The 18,128-nt window shown below is 38.9% G+C and overlaps 1 protein-coding gene across 1 annotated transcript; it reads right to left on the bottom strand.

The window, feature by feature from the left end:
* On the bottom strand, nucleotides 1-14,893 carry cacng4b (calcium voltage-gated channel auxiliary subunit gamma 4b). Its single transcript, XM_039687324.2, has 4 exons — nucleotides 14,523-14,893; nucleotides 3,870-3,953; nucleotides 3,638-3,778; nucleotides 1-619 (listed from the first exon to the last, which is right to left on the bottom strand). The coding sequence occupies exons 1-4, from the start codon at nucleotides 14,743-14,745 to the stop codon at nucleotides 99-101; spliced, it is 969 nt and encodes a 322-aa protein (XP_039543258.1). The 5' UTR covers nucleotides 14,746-14,893; the 3' UTR covers nucleotides 1-98.
* Between the last annotated feature and the right edge of the window lie 3,235 nt (nucleotides 14,894-18,128).

Genomic DNA, 18,128 nt, shown 5'->3' with positions numbered 1-18,128 from the left:
GAGTATCGCTTTCTCTGGCACCTGCCACAGACCACTGAGCCTCACTGGCTATCCATTCAGTATGGCCATAACTTGATCTCTTCCGTTCTAGTGTGCCCTCATACAGGTGTTGTCCTCCTGTTGATACCATCATTAAGGTCTTTGGGAAAGCAGTTGTGCACTTGGAGGAATCCAGAATCGTGGTCAGGGCTGTAGGAGCTGTCCGTTCCTGACTTAAGCGGATCTCTTGTCAATGTGTACATGTTGATCTCTCCTACAGGAACCGAGCTTATCATCTTCATGCCCACGGGTGACGCCTCACGGGATGCTTCTGTGGAGCGAGAACTGGAGTGTGAGTGCCGTCGGCGGTAGCGAAAGCTGGGTATGCGGGAATACGGCGAAGAGGACAGGGTAGCCTTGATGAACTCTCGGTGTGCTTTGAACCGGACTTCTTTGCTCTTCTCAATGTAGATACTAACAGCTAGAACGGCAACCGCCTCAGCCACAATGAAGGAGAGCGCTCCGAAATAGAACGACCAACCGTAGTAATACAAGCTCTTTTTGTCTTCGTCACGATTGTCACTGGGGTCACCGGCGTTGCTGGAGATGTAGACAATTATACCGATGATGTTGCTCAAACCTGCCAGACACAAAACAGAGCCAGGCATAAGCAAAATGCCTTGAAAAGCAATATAACAGATTTATGGCTTAACTTAATATGTTACATTTGGCTGATTGGGATACATCAACCGCACCGCCATATTTGAAAGGTTAACACTGCAGGTTGAGCTCATCAGAAGTAGTCACTGCTCAACCTGACAAAAATGCTACAACATTGTGGAGCTTACGGTTGTACGAACTGATGATACAGACTCTAGACAAAATGGGAAAACTTTGCACAGGGGAGAATACTAATACTAATTGCAACAGACTTCAAATATCTAATCAACTGCATGTGTTTATGTCAAGGGGTCAAGGTTTGGCTGGGTAACTCGGGGGTAGCCAGCCCTGCTCCAGTACTGCTGGTTCAGGTGTGTATGATTAGGGTTGGCGCTAAACTCAGCAGGAAGGAAGCTCTCCAGATGAAGGGTTGACTATCCATGCTGTACCCCTGGTCCTACTTGAACCGCTCAGAATGTGATACAAACCAGCATACTAAACACTGCAGCCTCTAGAATCAGTTGCTAGTGCACCTCTTTGGGCCAGCGAAGTGAGGTTTACCTGTACAGCTCTTACTGAGCATCACTCCCATCCAGAACCATCACTCCCATCCAGGTCACAGCACCAATGTAACTGTTCCTACTTGCATCACTCTGAGCAGGATGTGCATCAGCCATAGTGGTGGGCACGCTAACAAAGACGGCAAAGACTGCAGCATCTAGTGCACCTCTCGAGACCAGGGGAGTGAGGTTTACCTGCACATCTCTTACTATCTGGCCTCATTACACTCACCCCCTAAGCATCACTCCCATCCAGTTCACAGCACCAATGTAACTGATCCTACTTGCATCACTGTGAGCGAGATGTGAACCAGCATCAGCCATAGTGATGGGCACGCTAACAAAGACGGCAAAGACTGCAGCATCTAGTGCGCCTCTCGAGACCAGGGGAGTGAAGTTTACCTGCACATCTCTTACAATCTGGCCTCATTAATCTCACCCCCTTAGCATCACTCCCATCCAGTTCACAGCACCAATGTAACTGATCCTACTTGCATCACTGTGAGCGAGATGTGAACCAGCATCAGCCATAGTGGTGGGCATGCTAACAAAGACGGCAAAGACTGCAGCATCTAGTGCACCTCTCGAGACCAGGGGAGTGAAGTTTACCTGCACATCTCTTACAATCTGGCCTCATTAATCTCACCCCCTTAGCATCACTCCCATCCAGTTCACAGCACCAATGTAACTGGTCCTACTTGCATCACTGTGAGCGAGATGTGAACCAGCATCAGCCATAGTGGTGGGCATGCTAACAAAGACGGCAAAGACTGCAGCATCTAGTGCACCTCTCGAGACCAGGGGAGTGAGGTTTACCTGCACATCTCTTACTATCTGGCCTCATTAATCTCACCCCCTAAACATCACTCCCATCCAGTTCACAGCACCAATGTAACTGGTCCTACTTGCATCACTGTGAGCGAGATGTAAACCAGCATCAGCCATAGTGGTGGGCATGCTAACAAAGATGGTAAAGACTGCAGCATCTAGTGCGCCTCTCGAGACCAGGGGAGTGAAGTTTACCTGCACATCTCTTACAATCTGGCCTCATTAATCTCACCCCCTAAGCATCACTCCCATCCAGTTCACAGCACCAATGTAACTGGTCCTACTTGCATCACTGTGAGCGAGATGTAAACCAGCATCAGCCATAGTGGTGGGCATGCTAACAAAGATGGTAAAGACTGCAGCATCTAGTGCGCCTCTCGAGACCAGGGGAGTGAAGTTTACCTGCACATCTCTTACTATCTGGCCTCATTAATCTCACCCCCTAAGCATCACTCCCATCCAGTTCACAGCACCAATGTAACTGGTCCTACTTGCATCACTGTGAGCGAGATGTAAACCAGCATCAGCCATAGTGATGGACACGCTAACAAAGACGGCAAAGACTGCAGCATCTAGTGCGCCTCTCGAGACCAGGGGAGTGAGGTTTACCTGCACAGCTCTTACTATCTGGCCTCATTACGCTCACCCCCTAAACATCACATCCATCCAGTTCACGGCAGCAACTGGTCCTACTTGCATCACTCTGAGCCGGATGTGAACCAGCATCAGCCATAGTGGTGGGCACGCTAACAAAGACGGTAAAGACTGCAGCAACTAGTGCACCTCTCGAGACCAGGGGAGTGAGGTATACCTGCACAGCTCTTACTATCTGGCCTTATTACACTCACCCCCCTTAACACACCCATTCAGTTCACGGCACCAATATAACAGGCCCTACTTGCATCACTCTGAGTGGGATGTGAACCAACATCAGCCATAGTGGTGGATGGTAACAAAGGTAGTAAAGACTGCAGCACTTCTTAGCTATTCTCCGTTACCTTAGCATGGTCCAATTAGCCCCTGCTGGTAGATGTTGTAACTTCAACCTCTGGCTAAAAAAAGCTGAGATGAACGGGGATGCTAACAGATAGCTTTCTCCAGGCATTATAAACCTCATTGGTTTACATATAGATCTTGACCTTTCCAATATGGCAGACACGATGATGTATTGTGGTAATTAGTATCAGTTGCTAATGCAAGACCTAACAAGACACACTATTCTGTAAGTAAACCCTATCTAGCCTAGCATTGCTTTTACTTAAGTATTTAACACAATTACTGTTTAGATAAAGAGTCTTTTCATCCTGTATTGGGTTATGAAACTATACAAGGAAGGCACTTTTTGTATAAGCTATATCTGCCCACTAAATTCAGTTAAGTAACAGGTAAAAAAAAAAGTGGAGGAGTTGGAGTTGTTGCCCACCTCATTTCCAGTGAACCTGCCAGTAACATCAGTGATAAGTTGGAATATCAGAGCATGGATATTGGCCTATATTATATTACAAATATATTCAGTGAACAAAGTGTATTATAGTAATGGTGCTAAAAATGTCTAGTCAATTGAAAAGCCCCTGTGTGCCTGTTAGCAGGTGGTCATTAGCAAGGTTTACCTGCTGCCACAAACAGTATCCCTGCGCAGAGTAATATGTTGTTCCACTTGATGTAGATGCGTCCCACCCCAACACACAGCCCTCCCAGCAACAGCAGAATGGTACTGAGGATAGGGAACACACTGGAGGCACGCACAATACCTGTTCACACACACACATAAACACAGCTTTTACTTAAGAAAGATATCAAAAAGTGCATGATAAGAATTTCAACACAGAGAATGTCACTCACGCAAGAGATACTCAGAGCTGTCTGTGTCATAATCATTATCATCTGGGAAATGATTTATTCGGTAACAACTTCCTTCGTTGATACCTAAAAAAATATGAAACCAGTCAAGATTAGTTGTGAGGACATGCAAATAAATGCAAGTCACCAAGCAAAAGTTAGAACACTGGTCAGCAGAACAAACTATCTTCTATTCCCCCTTTTTTGAAGACATCCTCCATATGGTAGCAAATACTTTTCCGGAGAGTTACACCACAAAGTATATGATTTCCAGTATGATCAAGTACAAGCCAATTATTTGAGCTTCGAGCCAATCATAAAATGCCTTATTAAATTGCCTGATTTAGGATGTAAATGCAATTCATCTATAGTATGATTTTGAGACTAATATCTAGCTATATTTTTCAGCATCACATGCATGAGCATCACATTTTTCAAAAAGGTCTCTATTCCATTCATCAGCACTGCAGCTCTATCTGGATATATTGTGTGGCGTCTTGTGTTTTTAAAAGCAAAACGCATTCCAGTAATCGTCCCCTTACGCCTGTCACTCGGAAATCAAAACATGTTGTCAAATCGGACAGACAGTGAAACTAAAGCGCTTCTTAAATGGGTGAACGAAGAAAGCGGCATAGCGTTTAAAAGGAATTTCTGATGAGTGACAACAGAGAGTTTACTGTTATTTTGGTTCTGATGTATGAATGGTATCTGAATGGTAAAAGAAAGATGGAAAGATATGAACTAATTGCCCAAATGGCCTTGGTGAGTTTCAGAAGCAAGCTTTATGATTTTCTCTGAAACAACTTTCTCTGGAAGACCAAGAATGTGTATTAAGAAATTAAAATTCATTTTTGATGACATTTTGACTTTAAAGTGCCCCTATTATGCTATAGTAAAGGTTCCTAATGTTGTTTTTGAGTTCTCCTACAATTGGTTTACATGCATCCGAAGACGAACATTACTTACATTTTTTAATAATATAAATTTCAGCATCAGCTCTTTTTTCTCACAGAGTCTGATACGGCTTAATCAAGGACTCAGTCTCTCCAAACCCCTCATTTTCGAGAGCCTACTCTGCTCTGATTGGTCAGATGACCCAGTCTGTTGTGATTGGTCTACTCTACTTGGATTGGTCAGATGACCCAGTCTGTTGTGATTGGTCTACTCTGCTCTGATTGGTCAGATGACCCAGTCTGTTGTGATTGGTCTACTCTGCTCTGATTGGTCAGGTGACCCAGTCTGTTGTGATTGGTCAACTCTGTTCTGATTGGTCAGATTACCCAGTCTGCTCTGATTGGTCAGATGACCCAGTCTGTTGTGATTTGTTTACTCTGCTCTGATTGGTCAGATGACCCAGTCTGTTGTGATTGGTCTACTCTGCTCTGATTGTTCAGATGGCCCAGTCTGTTGTGATTGGTCTGCTCTACTCTGATTGGTCAAATGACCCAGTCTGTTGTGATTGGTCTACTCTGCTCTGATTGTTCAGATGACCCAGTCTGTTGTGATTGGTCTGCTCTACTCTGATTGGTCAAATGACCCAGTCTGTTGTGATTTGTTTACTCTGCTCTGATTGGTCAGATGACCCAGTCTGTTGTGATTGGTCTACTCTGCTCTGATTGTTCAGATGGCCCAGTCTGTTGTGATTGGTCTGCTCTACTCTGATTGGTCAAATGACCCAGTCTGTTGTGATTGGTCTACTCTGCTCTGATTGTTCAGATGACCCAGTCTGTTGTGATTGGTCTACTCTGCTCTGATTGTTCAGATGACCCAGTCTGTTGTGATTGGTCTGCTCTGCTCTGATTGTTCAGATGGCCCAGTCTGTTGTGATTGGTCTACTCTGCTCTGATTGGTCAGATGACCCAGTCTGTTGTGATTGATCTACTCTACTCTGATTGGTCAAATGACCCAGTCTGTTGTGATTGGTCTACTCTGCTCGGATTGGTCAGATGACCCAGTCTGTTGTGATTGGTCTACTCTGCTCTGATTGGTCAGATGACCCAGTCTGTTGTGATTGGTCTACTCTGCTCTGATTGGTCAGATGACCCAGTCTGTTGTGATTGGTCTACTCTGCTCTGATTGGTCAGATGACCCAGTCTGTTGTGATTGGTCTACTCTGCTCGGATTGGTCAGATGACCCAGTCTGTTGTGATTTATCTACTCTACTCTGATGGGTCAGATGACCCAGTCTGTTGTGATTGGTCTACTCTGCTCGGATTGGTCAGATGACCCAGTCTGTTGTGATTGGTCTACTCTGCTCGGATTGGTCAGATGACCCAGTCTGTTGTGATTGGTCTACTCTGCTCTGATTGGTCAGATGACCCAGTCTGTTGTGATTGGTCTACTCTGCTCTGATTGGTCAGATGACCCGGTTTGTTGTGATTGGTCTACTCTGCTCTGATTGGTCAGATGACCCAGTCTGTTGTGATTGGTCTACTCAGCTCGGATTGGTCAGATGACCCAGGCTGTTGTGATTGGTCTACTCTGGTCTGATGACCCAGTCTGTTGTGATTGGTCTACTCTGCTCTGATTGGTCAGATGGCCCAGTCTGTTGTGATTGGTCTACTCTGATTGGTCAGATGACCCCGTCTGTTGTGATTGGTCAACTCTAATGGCTCAGATGGCTCAGTCTGTTCTGATTGGTCTACTCTAATGTCGGCAACACAAACCAAACTCTTTCAGTTTCAACTACAACTGCAGTATTTAAGGGTAAATGCAGACATTCCCAGGCAGTCAATGAAGACAACTGGCTGCCATTATGCAAATGTGTTTCAAACAATTTATAACAGGAAGTGGGACTGGAATTACTGACGACTTATTTCAGACAGTTCAGAATCGCTTCTTTCTTTTAGGAGACAATAACTTCATTTGACATCACAAACAGCTATATTACACACTGCATGAAAGGCAATATTCGAAAAAGCTACTTTAAGCGAGGAGATATGTGTTCATTAGGTCTTGGTATACATCATAAATTGTAACATATCAAACCTCCCTGTCTCTGCCTGTCTCCATGTGGAGTCTACCCCCTGTGACACAGCTTTTGTGTGACCCAGCATGCCATTAATTGGGTCTAGAGTTTAAAAAAGGAGCAAAATAATTAGAATTAAATAGGTCTGAGAAAATGGGGCATGTGTTTCTAGTCAAGTCATTGTAAAAAAAAAAAGAGACCTCAGTTAAAAAAAAAGCCTTCATATAAAAAAATATATATTTGAAACCCTAAACATTATGCTACATATGCTGCCTATATACAGTTGCAAAAAATAATACCCAGCCTATTATAAAATGCCAACTTCCAGCTTTGCAGCAACTTTATTTTCATTTCTTTAGCAAATGCCTCTCATTTAGAGACCACTTTTCACCACCTAATCAATTCTCAATGTGTAGTCACACTCAACATTGCATGAAATATCATGTTTCACTCTGATATATGTCACATTATGCAAGTAAAATAGGACGCAAAGGCAATTTCTTGCTGCCTCTAAAAACATGGTTTCTTACGAAATAAAACAGTATTTCAGTATAAGACTTTTTAACCATCAGAATATGTGTATAGGGTGTATCTATATCAGAATAAAATATCAGAATAAACTTTACTGTGTGTAATAATATCCATAAACAATAGGATACTGTCCAATAACTGAATTTATGGAGGATGCACAGATATTTATTACATTTTTATTAGAACTATTATAGATAACTGATATGGTATGAGATATAAATCTATACTTTTTAATCTGTTAGGAAAAAAAACAATGCATTATAATATTTGATATTTTTTCTCTGTACATTGAACGTCAGATAGTAATACTGAATGTAGTCATATTGTCATAGAAATATTGTACATCTTTCAATGTATTGTACACAATTTATTTGATTGCAAGGCTTTAAATATCTCTCATCATTCATATCTTCAGCCATATTTTTATAATTTTACAAAAAATAGAAAGTATTTGGAATTTGCATGAGCAAAACCTGATGATCATGATCTCCTGCATGATTTGAGAATGATCCAAAGAGCATCTGGTCCTCCAAAGAAAGCAAGACAATCGGACCTTTTGTACAGTTTAAATGCTTCATGCCACGAATTTGCTTATTTGGACCTAGAAATAGTGGCAAATCTAATCATCCGTTATTGGAAAAAAATCATCCATTTTTCATTCTTCAAAATCCTTGCTGTTTCTTTCCAGGTTTAAAGGGGTCCTATTATGTCTTGATTTTATTTTTGGGGTGTACTAGAATATGTTTTAATGTTTGATTGTTCAAAAAACGCATTATTTTTCACATATTTTACATTATTACGGCTCCTCTATCCCCAGTTCCGACATTTGAAATGTGCTGTGATTGGTTCGATGTGTGTGTTGTGTTTGGCAGCACCTAGTGTGTGTTTGGGAAATGTCCCGCAAGCTCTTCTCAGATGCAAATATTAAGGCTGGCGTCAATTTCAATCCAATTCCAGCCCGATTCAGACCCTGACAATGTTAACGAACAAAAGGATCATGCAGAACGGACTTTGCATGCACTGATTTCACAGGACGTTCCAGAGGGGTCTGTTTTTGTGTTTTTCTAATAGATATGAATGATGTTAACCATAATCATATTTGTCAGAAAACTATGGTAATACAAACAGTAATCGATCATTAAATCTTACAAAAGCAAGAGCTTACAAAAGCTGAAGTAAACTGCATCAATTCCTTTACATCATAGCTATCATAGCAACTACATAAAACGTATAATTGTGACTGTTAATAGAAAACACAACTACAAATAATAAGACATGCTTACAAGTTCTATTCCATAAATGGGAACGGCTGTCTCTCAGAAGAAGCTTTTGTGCGTATCGCCTGCATTGTACTCAATTTTTCAAATTTCTCAAGTTTTCCTCCGAAATTTTTGCACGTTAAAAAAAAATAAATACGACCTCATGTTATGTCAATCACGCTTGCACACTGCCTCCGAAACTTTCGTCCATCATAAAAAAAAAATCGAATTCGATCGGTTCGATTTTCTGCGTTTTTCGCATCCGTAGCGAGCAGTTTGAATGGAGTTTGAATGGTATTTTGACAATTCAGAGCCACCGAATTACGAATACAAAAAAAACGCATACGAAAATTTCGGACTCAGTGTGCAATGGCCTTAAAACGTGACAAAAGCTGAGGTTATAATGTTTAGGAATGGTGTTAAAAACACATTTTAACCTCTCTAAGTTCATCAGCTTTAGGACAAACTTTTACCGGGGTGTAAAAACAGCAACACTCATCATTGTAGCGCAGCTTGCATATTCTGTGGGCGGGGATTATTTAAATGAGGAACATTTTCACTTCAAAAGATTGGGAAAAATCACGTTGTAGTCCAAACGATATTTTGGACGATACACAATACATAAAATTAGAGCCCGACCGATAAAGGATTTTGAAGGCCGATACCGATACAAATATTTTTGGGTTTTAAAATCCGATATTCCGATATATCAGCCGATATTTTATTTATTTTTTTTTATTAAATATTGTTGGATTTCACACACGTGTAAAAGAAAAGCTGACTTTTCTGCACAAGATACGTTTGATACTTTTTCTCTATGTCTAAATGTTCACTCCTCGCAAGTCTAACTTACATTTTACAATGCAGGGACTGTAACTAGAGATATGCTAGTTATAAATGCAGTAATAATTACTTTATTTAGGCAGACAAAGTTCATTGTGGTTTCCAAGCTCATTAATGTTAACGTTAGCGGTCTTCCACTGATGATAGTGGCATTAGCTAGCTTTGTGGTTAGCTAGTCTATGATGAGCCATAATTTAGCAATAGATAACATCATACTGCAAATTGTAAAACATACATTTTCAATATAACAGGCCAAGGAGAGATGATTGAAGCGTGTTTCGTCCGTTTTTATTTTATTATTTAAATATTAATTTATCGGCCATTATAACTGCCGATACCGATATTTTGGAATATGCCTAATATCGTCCGGCCGATATATCGGTCTGGCTCTACATAAAATATTTTCCCTTTGGAGTGGACTTTGAGCTTTGTATCCTTGCAGATTTTTTTATGCTCAAAACAGCAACTTCAAGGAAAGTATAATAGGAAAATAATATGACAGTGACAAACTTTCTTAGTCTTGTACATTATAACTTCTCTCAGTGCGTACAGTCAACCAGAGGAGCTTAAGTTTAGAGCCGCTGGTTTATAGGGGCTGTTTATTGGCCCAGTGACTGAAGCGCATCCAGCCTCATAAAGACAAAATAAGGAACCTCGCCTGACTGACACGGAGACGCATCGGAGAGTAAAAAACGAGCGCCTGGTCCCTGAGGCCTGCCTGGAGGTAACAATTCTCATCGCTGAGCATGTCTTCTCCATGGCAACCTCAGGTCTGATCCGATTTCCATAATGTCTCCAAGGATGCCTTTGACATCTTCACTGTGGTTTAATACAGCAGCCGGCATCACACTACTTGGCCTCCTGCCTCGCGGACCCACATCCCCACTGGATGAGGAAACAGCTGCCACATTCCACGTCTTCAACCGCCTCCAGCATTTTCTCGTAATTGTGAATCGGCGCAGGACAGATAATCGTCCGCCTTGTCGAGAACCAATCGCTGCTTTGGTTGCTATAGGGCAGTGTGCTCTGTCAATATGGAGAACCGCGTCGTCCTTATTTGTAGTGTTTGTTAAATAGATAGTTCAATTTGAAATTAATTTTTGGTATGTTTTATCTTACCTCAAGGGCATCCAAGATGTAGGTGTCTTTGTTTCCACAGTAGTTTCAATTTTGATATTTTTAGGTCAAACCGTTCTTGTCTGTCAGTCATATAATGGAGGTCTATGGTCACCACCTCAAAGAGCATGCACAGAGAAGTCCAAATTAAACATGATTTAATGACTCGTAAATGTAAGTACACATTGATGGCCTAAGACACGAAACGAGCGGTTTGTGTGAGAAAACCAACAGTATTTATATCGTTTTTACATCTTGTAACCACAGCAACGTCCAAGTGATCTGAGGTAAAAACGATATAAATACTGTTCGTTTTCTCACACAAACCGCTCGTTTCGTGTCTTAGGCCATCAATGTGTACTTACATTTACGAGTCATTCAATCATGTTTAATTTGGACTTCTCTGTGCATGCTCTTTGAGGTGGTGACCATAGACCTCCATTATATTACAGACAAGAACGGTTTGACCTAAAAATATCAAAACTGAAAATACCGTGGAAACAAAGAGGCCTACATCTTAAATGCTCTTGAGGTAAGATAAAACATATCAAAAATTAATTTCAAAGTGAACTATCACTTTAATGCGAGTATCAGTAATATCATTGCTAATGCATTTTTCTAAATGTCATGACATTTGTTAACAAACAAGTATTCATTACTTCAATAATAAATCAACCTTTTTTGAAATACATTGCCTGTGATAACATCACTCTAAATTGAAATGGACTCAAGCTGCTTTGAAATGACGTGTATTGTGAAAAGTGCTACACAAATATATTTGAATAGAATAGACAAAAGGAATGACTAAACACAAAGCTGCTTCTGTTGGAGTATTTTGCAGCTGTGCTGTATTAGTGTGACACATCACCTTTTATTTGAGGTTTATTCAGGAAAGGTAACCGGAGAGAGCGGCGGTCCCGCCCCTGGCACGTGCTCAGCGCTGTTCAGCGTGGATCGTGGCGGAAGTCAAACCCGACGGATAATTAGAGACTCTGTGGCCTTTCAGACACCGCATTTAATTACAGATATATTGCGCATGCTGGGAATGGCAAAAGTTCTCTTACAATACACACTAATCTCACAAACAGAAGAATGATAACCATAGTCAAGTAACTGTAGGCCTATAGGCTACTCAAGGTATGGGGTTTTATTTAATTTAATTTATGGCACAGTTCATGTGTTTATTTTATTATATTTAACTTTAATAGACCTCAAGATAATTTTTTATTTTATTTATGGCACAGTTCAGGTGTTTATTTTATTTTATTCAACTTTAATAAACCTCAAGATAATTTTTATTAAAAAAATATATGACATAGTTCAGGGGTTTATTTTATTTGATTGAAGCTTGAATAAATATATTATTTTGTTTATTTTATTTTCTTAAACCTCAAGATAATATTTTATTTTATTTTTTATTTTATTCATGGCACGGTTCATGTGTTTATTTTATTTGATTCAACTTGGATAAATCTCAAGATAATGATTTATTTTAATGTATTATTTTTTTATGGCACAGTTCAGGTGTTTATTTTATTTTATTAAACTTTAATAAACCTCAATATTTTATTTTATTTTATCAATGGCACAGTTCAGGTGTTTATTTTATTTGATAATATTTTATTTTATTTATGGAAAATTTCAAGTATTTATTCTATTTTTGATAAAACCTCAAGATAATATTTTTTAATGACACAGTTCAGGTGTTTATTTACTTTATTCAACTTTTTCATTTCAAATTTTGGTTAGTTAAAAAGTAATTTATTTTACTGTATTTGTATTTAATTATTTTATTTACATTTGAATTCAGGCGACATTATCATTCGAGATTTCTAAAAAGATAAAGTATTGAGTTGGCGCTGCTCATGATGTCCTTGTGTAGCCTATGACCGCATGCATGACGTCATCAGTCCGACTGTCTGAGTCAAAGCTCGGGAAAAACCTGACACCAAATTATATGTGTGTTATTAAACATCTGTCTGTCTTTTTCTTTTCTATGGACAATTATAAGAAGCAACAGATTCATCTATTTTTAAACAATTGGCCACGTTACCATAGTGATTTCAGACATATTGTTTCCAAGCAACAGCATCAAATGAAAGAAAGAGAATCTGTGGACTGATTGTGCCTTTCTGTCCATTCAAGAAACCCACTGGTGTCAACCGAGAGAAATGGTGGGGGAATTTTCACTCCCTTCCAAGTCAACGTCAACTTATGTTAACTTGAGCGAGATCCAAGCCCGATGAAAGAGTTTGGATGAGCGCGGTTGACAGATCCTGTGGATGGAAGGCTGAGCTCTTTCATTTAGATATCATCTTTGCCTCAGATGCTCCTCCTAAAATGGGGGCTTTTAAATAGACAAAAATCTATTAAAAATTGGTCTTGGATTTATTTGATGAGAAATATTTGAGCTCAGATTTGGTATCTTGACAAATCTGAGCACAGTTGAGAAACTTTTTATTGGAATTTTCCATTTGTTTCTTATCTAAAAGCCTGTTTATGAAGGGGAAAAAGGGAACTTCAGGGTAGGTTCGACTTATTTCGCACACACACACTTAAAGGGATAGTTCACCCAAAAATTTGAAGTGCTGTCATGATTTCCTCACCCTCATGTCCTTCCAATCCTGTAAGATGTTTGTTCATCTTGGGAACACAAATGAAGATATTTTAATTTTTAAGATTTTTTATCTGAGAGATTTCTGTCGCTCCATTAAAGGAGTAGTTCACTTTTAAAAAAAACTTTTGCTGATAATTTACTCACCCCCGATGTCATCCAGGATTTTTCTCCATATAATGGACTTCAATGGGAACCAAACGGTTCAAGGTCCAAATGAGAGTTTCAGTGCAAACTGTTCAAAGGGCTTTAAACGACACCAGACGACGAATAAGGTTCTTATCAAGCGAAACGATAGTCAATTTAAAAAAATAATAACAAAGTTTAAGTTTTATAAGCTCAAATGATCGCCTCGAGTTTGAACAGGAGAGTCACAAACGCGCATCACAGAACAGAGCAAAGCGAGCATTTAAGGTTATAAAACTTAAACTTTGTTATTATTTTTTTTTAATGAGCGATCGTTTCGCTTGATAAGACCCTTATTCATCGTCTGGGATCGTTTAAAGCCCTTTGAACAGTTTGCACTGAAACTGTCTTTTGGACCTTGAACCGTTTGGTTAAAAATCCTGGAATGTTTTCATCAAACATTTCTTTTCAACTGAAGAAAGAAAGACATGGACATCTTGGATTACATGGGGGTGAGTAAATTATCAGCAAAGGTTTTTTTTTTTTTTTTAAAGTGACTCGTATACACAAGCCCCAGAAAGCTAGTAAAGTCATCATTAAAGTATGAGACTCCAATGGTTTAACCAAGTGACTCGAGTGCTTTATTTGCGAAAAAAAAAAAAAAACCACACAATTTACCACATAACCTCAGATGCGCGTTCACGCAACAGTGTCCGCTGTCATGCGCCGCGCTGCTCTAATGAACGCGTGTTGGCGATTAATATTTTGAGGTAAATTATGTTTTCTTTACACAAAGAAACCTCGAATCGCTTCATAAAGAGTCACATGGATTACTTTAATGATGTCTTTACTTGCTTTCGGGGGTTTGAAAGTGGTAGTTGCGTAGACTGTCAATCAATGGACCGAACAGAATTCGCTCTTAAAAAGATCTTTATTTGTGTTCCCAAAATGAAAAAAAGCCTTACAGGTTTGGTACGGCATGAGGGTGAGCAATTAATGGCAGAATTTTTATTTGTGGGTGAACTTGTCGTCGATAACAAAGCATCTGACTGTAAGAAACCAACTGTTTTGTTTTGAGTTGACTTGTAGAAAAAGAACAAAAGCCAATAGTTGTCTGAAGACAAAGGCAGAACAATGAACTTAGTTTTCCCTCTTTTTAAAACTCAAGTGTAAGAAAGGATGTGTGAAGCACATGATACCCTCTATACAGCAGATCCTCCAGAGCCCGGAGTGTGTGAGATCTCCGCGGACCTTCTTGGGTTGCGTCTGCGTGTCGTCCGTGCTGATGTTGGTGGCGTTACATATATATGCCCGAGAATAAAGCCAGTAGTCGGTCCCGATAGCGATGCTCATCAAACTAAACGCCACAAAAGCCCCGACGGTGGCCAGCAGCATCTGATTCCCACGGTCACACCACGCCATGGCCACTCATAATACTAATAGCAAGGGTAATAATCCACTCCGCGTCATGTTTGGACTCGCGCTCGCGCCGCTTTGTTCAGTCAGTCGCTGTGATCAGGAAACTTGAGCGCGTCTCATCCACATGTTGCTGTTGATATAGTGAGCAGCTCTCAGCTCACATATGGTATTTGTATTATGGTATTCTAGCCTTTATTGGGAGTTTTGGTCATCACCTTGTCCATTTCCCATAATCAAATCCCTCTTTTGTAAACTCAGATGGCTTTGATTTGGGATTGCGATCTTCAAACCACACCTTCAGTCACACTAACCAATGAGAAACACACATGGTCTGGAGAATAAGATGATGCTCTCGCTTCTCTTAGTGATCATGATTTTTTTTAATGCTGCATTAAATGAGTAAACAGAGTAAAGATACAGAGGCAGGTAGTCTACATAAAGTGATGCTTTTTTGTGACTTCAAATAAATAGATTGAAACAAATAATTAAGCAAGCCTGATGTAATTTCATCATATTTCTTGACGAATATTGGAGCAAGAGCTGAATAAACTTGATTTACAAAACGGAAAGTTCTGATCCCGGACTGTGATTGATCAATACAGACTTCCAGATAAAATCCACCTGTTCCAAAATAGTTTTAGTTTATGTGAAATATAAACTTCTTAATTGTAACATGTAGCAACAACTTTAGAAATGAATAATAAAAAAATAAATAACACTCACTTTCAGATGAAGTAAATATGTTAGGCTATATTCTATATGAAATCGTTTCTGGAATAAAATATAATATTTATAGAATAATAGGCTCCAGGATCTCTGCAACCTTACATAGAACAAGTGTTTTGGAAAATGGATGAAGAATAGAATAGAATAGAGTAGAATAGAAAATGAGCAGGACCCCCATATCAGCCCAGTACATTGATGGAGAATGTGTCTCAGAACAGAATACAATAAAATAGAATAGAATTCATATTGTATAATATGCTTTGAGCATCCCTGCAAACCTGCATAGGACAGGCAGTTGATGGAGAATATTGATGGAGAATAATGAATAGAATAGGATAGGCTCAAGCATAAGCTTTAGCATCCCTGCAAACAGGCAGCAGAATTGAAATAATATTGTATTATAGGCTCCAGAATCTATTGATGGAGAATAGAATAGAATAGAATAGAATAGAATAGAATAGAAAACAAGAAGGACCCCCATATGAGTGTGTGATCATCAGCCCAGTACATTGATGGAGAATGTGTCTCAGAACAGAATACAATAAAATAGAATAGAATTCATATTGTATAATATGCTTTGAGCTTCCCTGCAAACCTGCATAGGACAGGCAGTTGATGGAGAATATTGATGGAGAATAATGAATAGAATAGAATAGGATAGGCTCAAGCATAAGCTTTAGCATCCCTGCAAACAGGCAGCAGAATTGAAATGATATTGTATTATAGGCTCCAGAATCTATTGATGGAGAATAGAATAGAATAGAATAGAATAGAATAGAATAGAATAGAATAGAATAGAAAATAAGAAGGACCCCCATATGAGTGTGTGATCATCAGCCCAGTACATTGATGGAGAATGTGTCTCAGAACAGAATACAATAAAATAGAATAGAATTCATATTGTATGCTTGGAGTAAACCTGCATAGGACAGGCGGTTTGTAAAATTGTTGGAGAATAATGAATAGAATTGAATAGAATTAATATAGTATAATAGGCTATGGCAAAACTGAAAACCTACATAGGACAGACGGTTTAGGATATAGAATAAAATAAAATTGAAAAGAAGATAATCTGGTAATAAACTCCAGCATCCCTGCAACCCTAGGCGGATAGAATAGAATGGATAGGCTCAAGCATAAGCTTTAGCATCCCTGCAAACAGGCAGCAGAATTTAAATAATATTGTACTATAGACTCCAGAATCTATTGATGGAGAATAGAATAGAATAGAATAGAATAGAATAGAATAGAATAGAATAGAATAGAATAGAATAGAATAGAATAGAATAAAAAAAATAAGCAGGTCCCCCATATGAGTGTGTGATCATCAGCCCAGTACATTGATGGAGAATGTGTCTCAGAACAGAATACAATAAAATATAATAGAATTCATATTGTATAATATGCTTGGAGCATCCCTGCAAACCTGCATAGGACAGGCAGTTTGTAAAATTGATGGAGAATAATGAATAGAATAGAATAGAAAAATGAGAAGGACCCCCATATGAGTGTGTGATCATCAGCCCAGTACATTGATGGAGAATGTGTCTCAGAACAGAATACAATAAAATAGAATAGAATTAATATTGTATAATATGCTTGGAGTAAACCTGCATAGGACAGGCGGTTTGTAAAATTGATGGAGAATAATGAATAGAATAGAATAGAATTAATATAGTATAATAGGCTATGGCAAAACTGAAAACCTACATAGGACAGGTGGTTTAGGATATAGAATAAAATAAAATTGAAAAGAAGATAGAATAATCTGGTAATAAGCTCCAGCATCCCTGCAACCCTAGGCAGATAGAATAGAATAGGATATGCTCAAGCATAAGCTTTAGCATCCCTGCAAACAGGCAGCAGAATTGAAATAATATTGTATTATAGACTCCAGAATCTATTGATGGAGAATAGAATAGAATAGAATAGAATAGAATAGAATAGAATAGAATAGAATAGAAAAATAAGCAGGTCCCCCATATGAGTGTGTGATCAGCCCATTACATCGATGAAGAATGTGTCTCAGAACAGAATACAATAAAATAGAATAGAATTCATATTGTATAATATACTTGGAGCATCCCTGCAAACCTGCATAGGACAGGCGGTTTGTAAAATTGATGGAGAATAGAGAATAGAATAGAATTAATATAGTATAATAGGAGAGAGATCCAATTATATTAACTAATATTTGCCAAAGAATCAATTTAAGAAATAATCCAATGCATTTATTTTAAAAGTATAGTATAATATTTGCTAATAATAATATATTGTATTTCCTGATATTGATGAGTGTGGCAAAGGAGTTTTCATACCAAATATGATTTCATCATCCAAGACAAACATTTTGAAAAATGGATTGATGGATGGTTTCAGTAGTTACTAGAGTACAGTTAGAACATTAACTATTAGTGTTATATAAACATCAGACACAGATATCTATTGGGCCTGAAATATATTGTGTTTTTACACAGTGTTAAGTTGATTATTTCTGAAATGTGTGACTGATTACAGATTACACCACTAAAACTGTTACCAGTATCGCAGTGATGGCTTCATGTTGTGATACCATGGTACTTTAACAGAAACCGTGGTACTGAATGTGTTCTATAGTTATGAGCTATTTACATGGTTCTCTAAAGTATTCCCAAGAATTA

Source organism: Pimephales promelas, chromosome 3, assembly GCF_988280905.1.
Source record: "Pimephales promelas chromosome 3, fPimPro1.hap1.1, whole genome shotgun sequence".
Lineage (NCBI taxonomy): Eukaryota > Metazoa > Chordata > Actinopteri > Cypriniformes > Leuciscidae > Pimephales > Pimephales promelas.
Note: the sequence above shows the minus strand (reverse complement) of the source record. Positions and strands in the feature narration are given on the sequence as shown.

What these genes read in the sequence shown, in the direction of transcription:
- cacng4b (XM_039687324.2), bottom strand. Translation starts at nt 14,745, where the DNA reads ATGGCGTGGTGTGACCGTGGGAATCAGATGCTGCTGGCCACCGTCGGG. An exon ending in CAGCTCTGAGTATCTCTTGC is followed by an intron (nt 3,779 to 3,869) that starts GTGAGTGACATT and finishes GTGTGTGAACAG; the next exon opens with GTATTGTGCGTGCCTCCAGT. An exon ending in GATACTGTTTGTGGCAGCAG is followed by an intron (nt 620 to 3,637) that starts GTAAACCTTGCT and finishes TGTGTCTGGCAG; the next exon opens with GTTTGAGCAACATCATCGGT.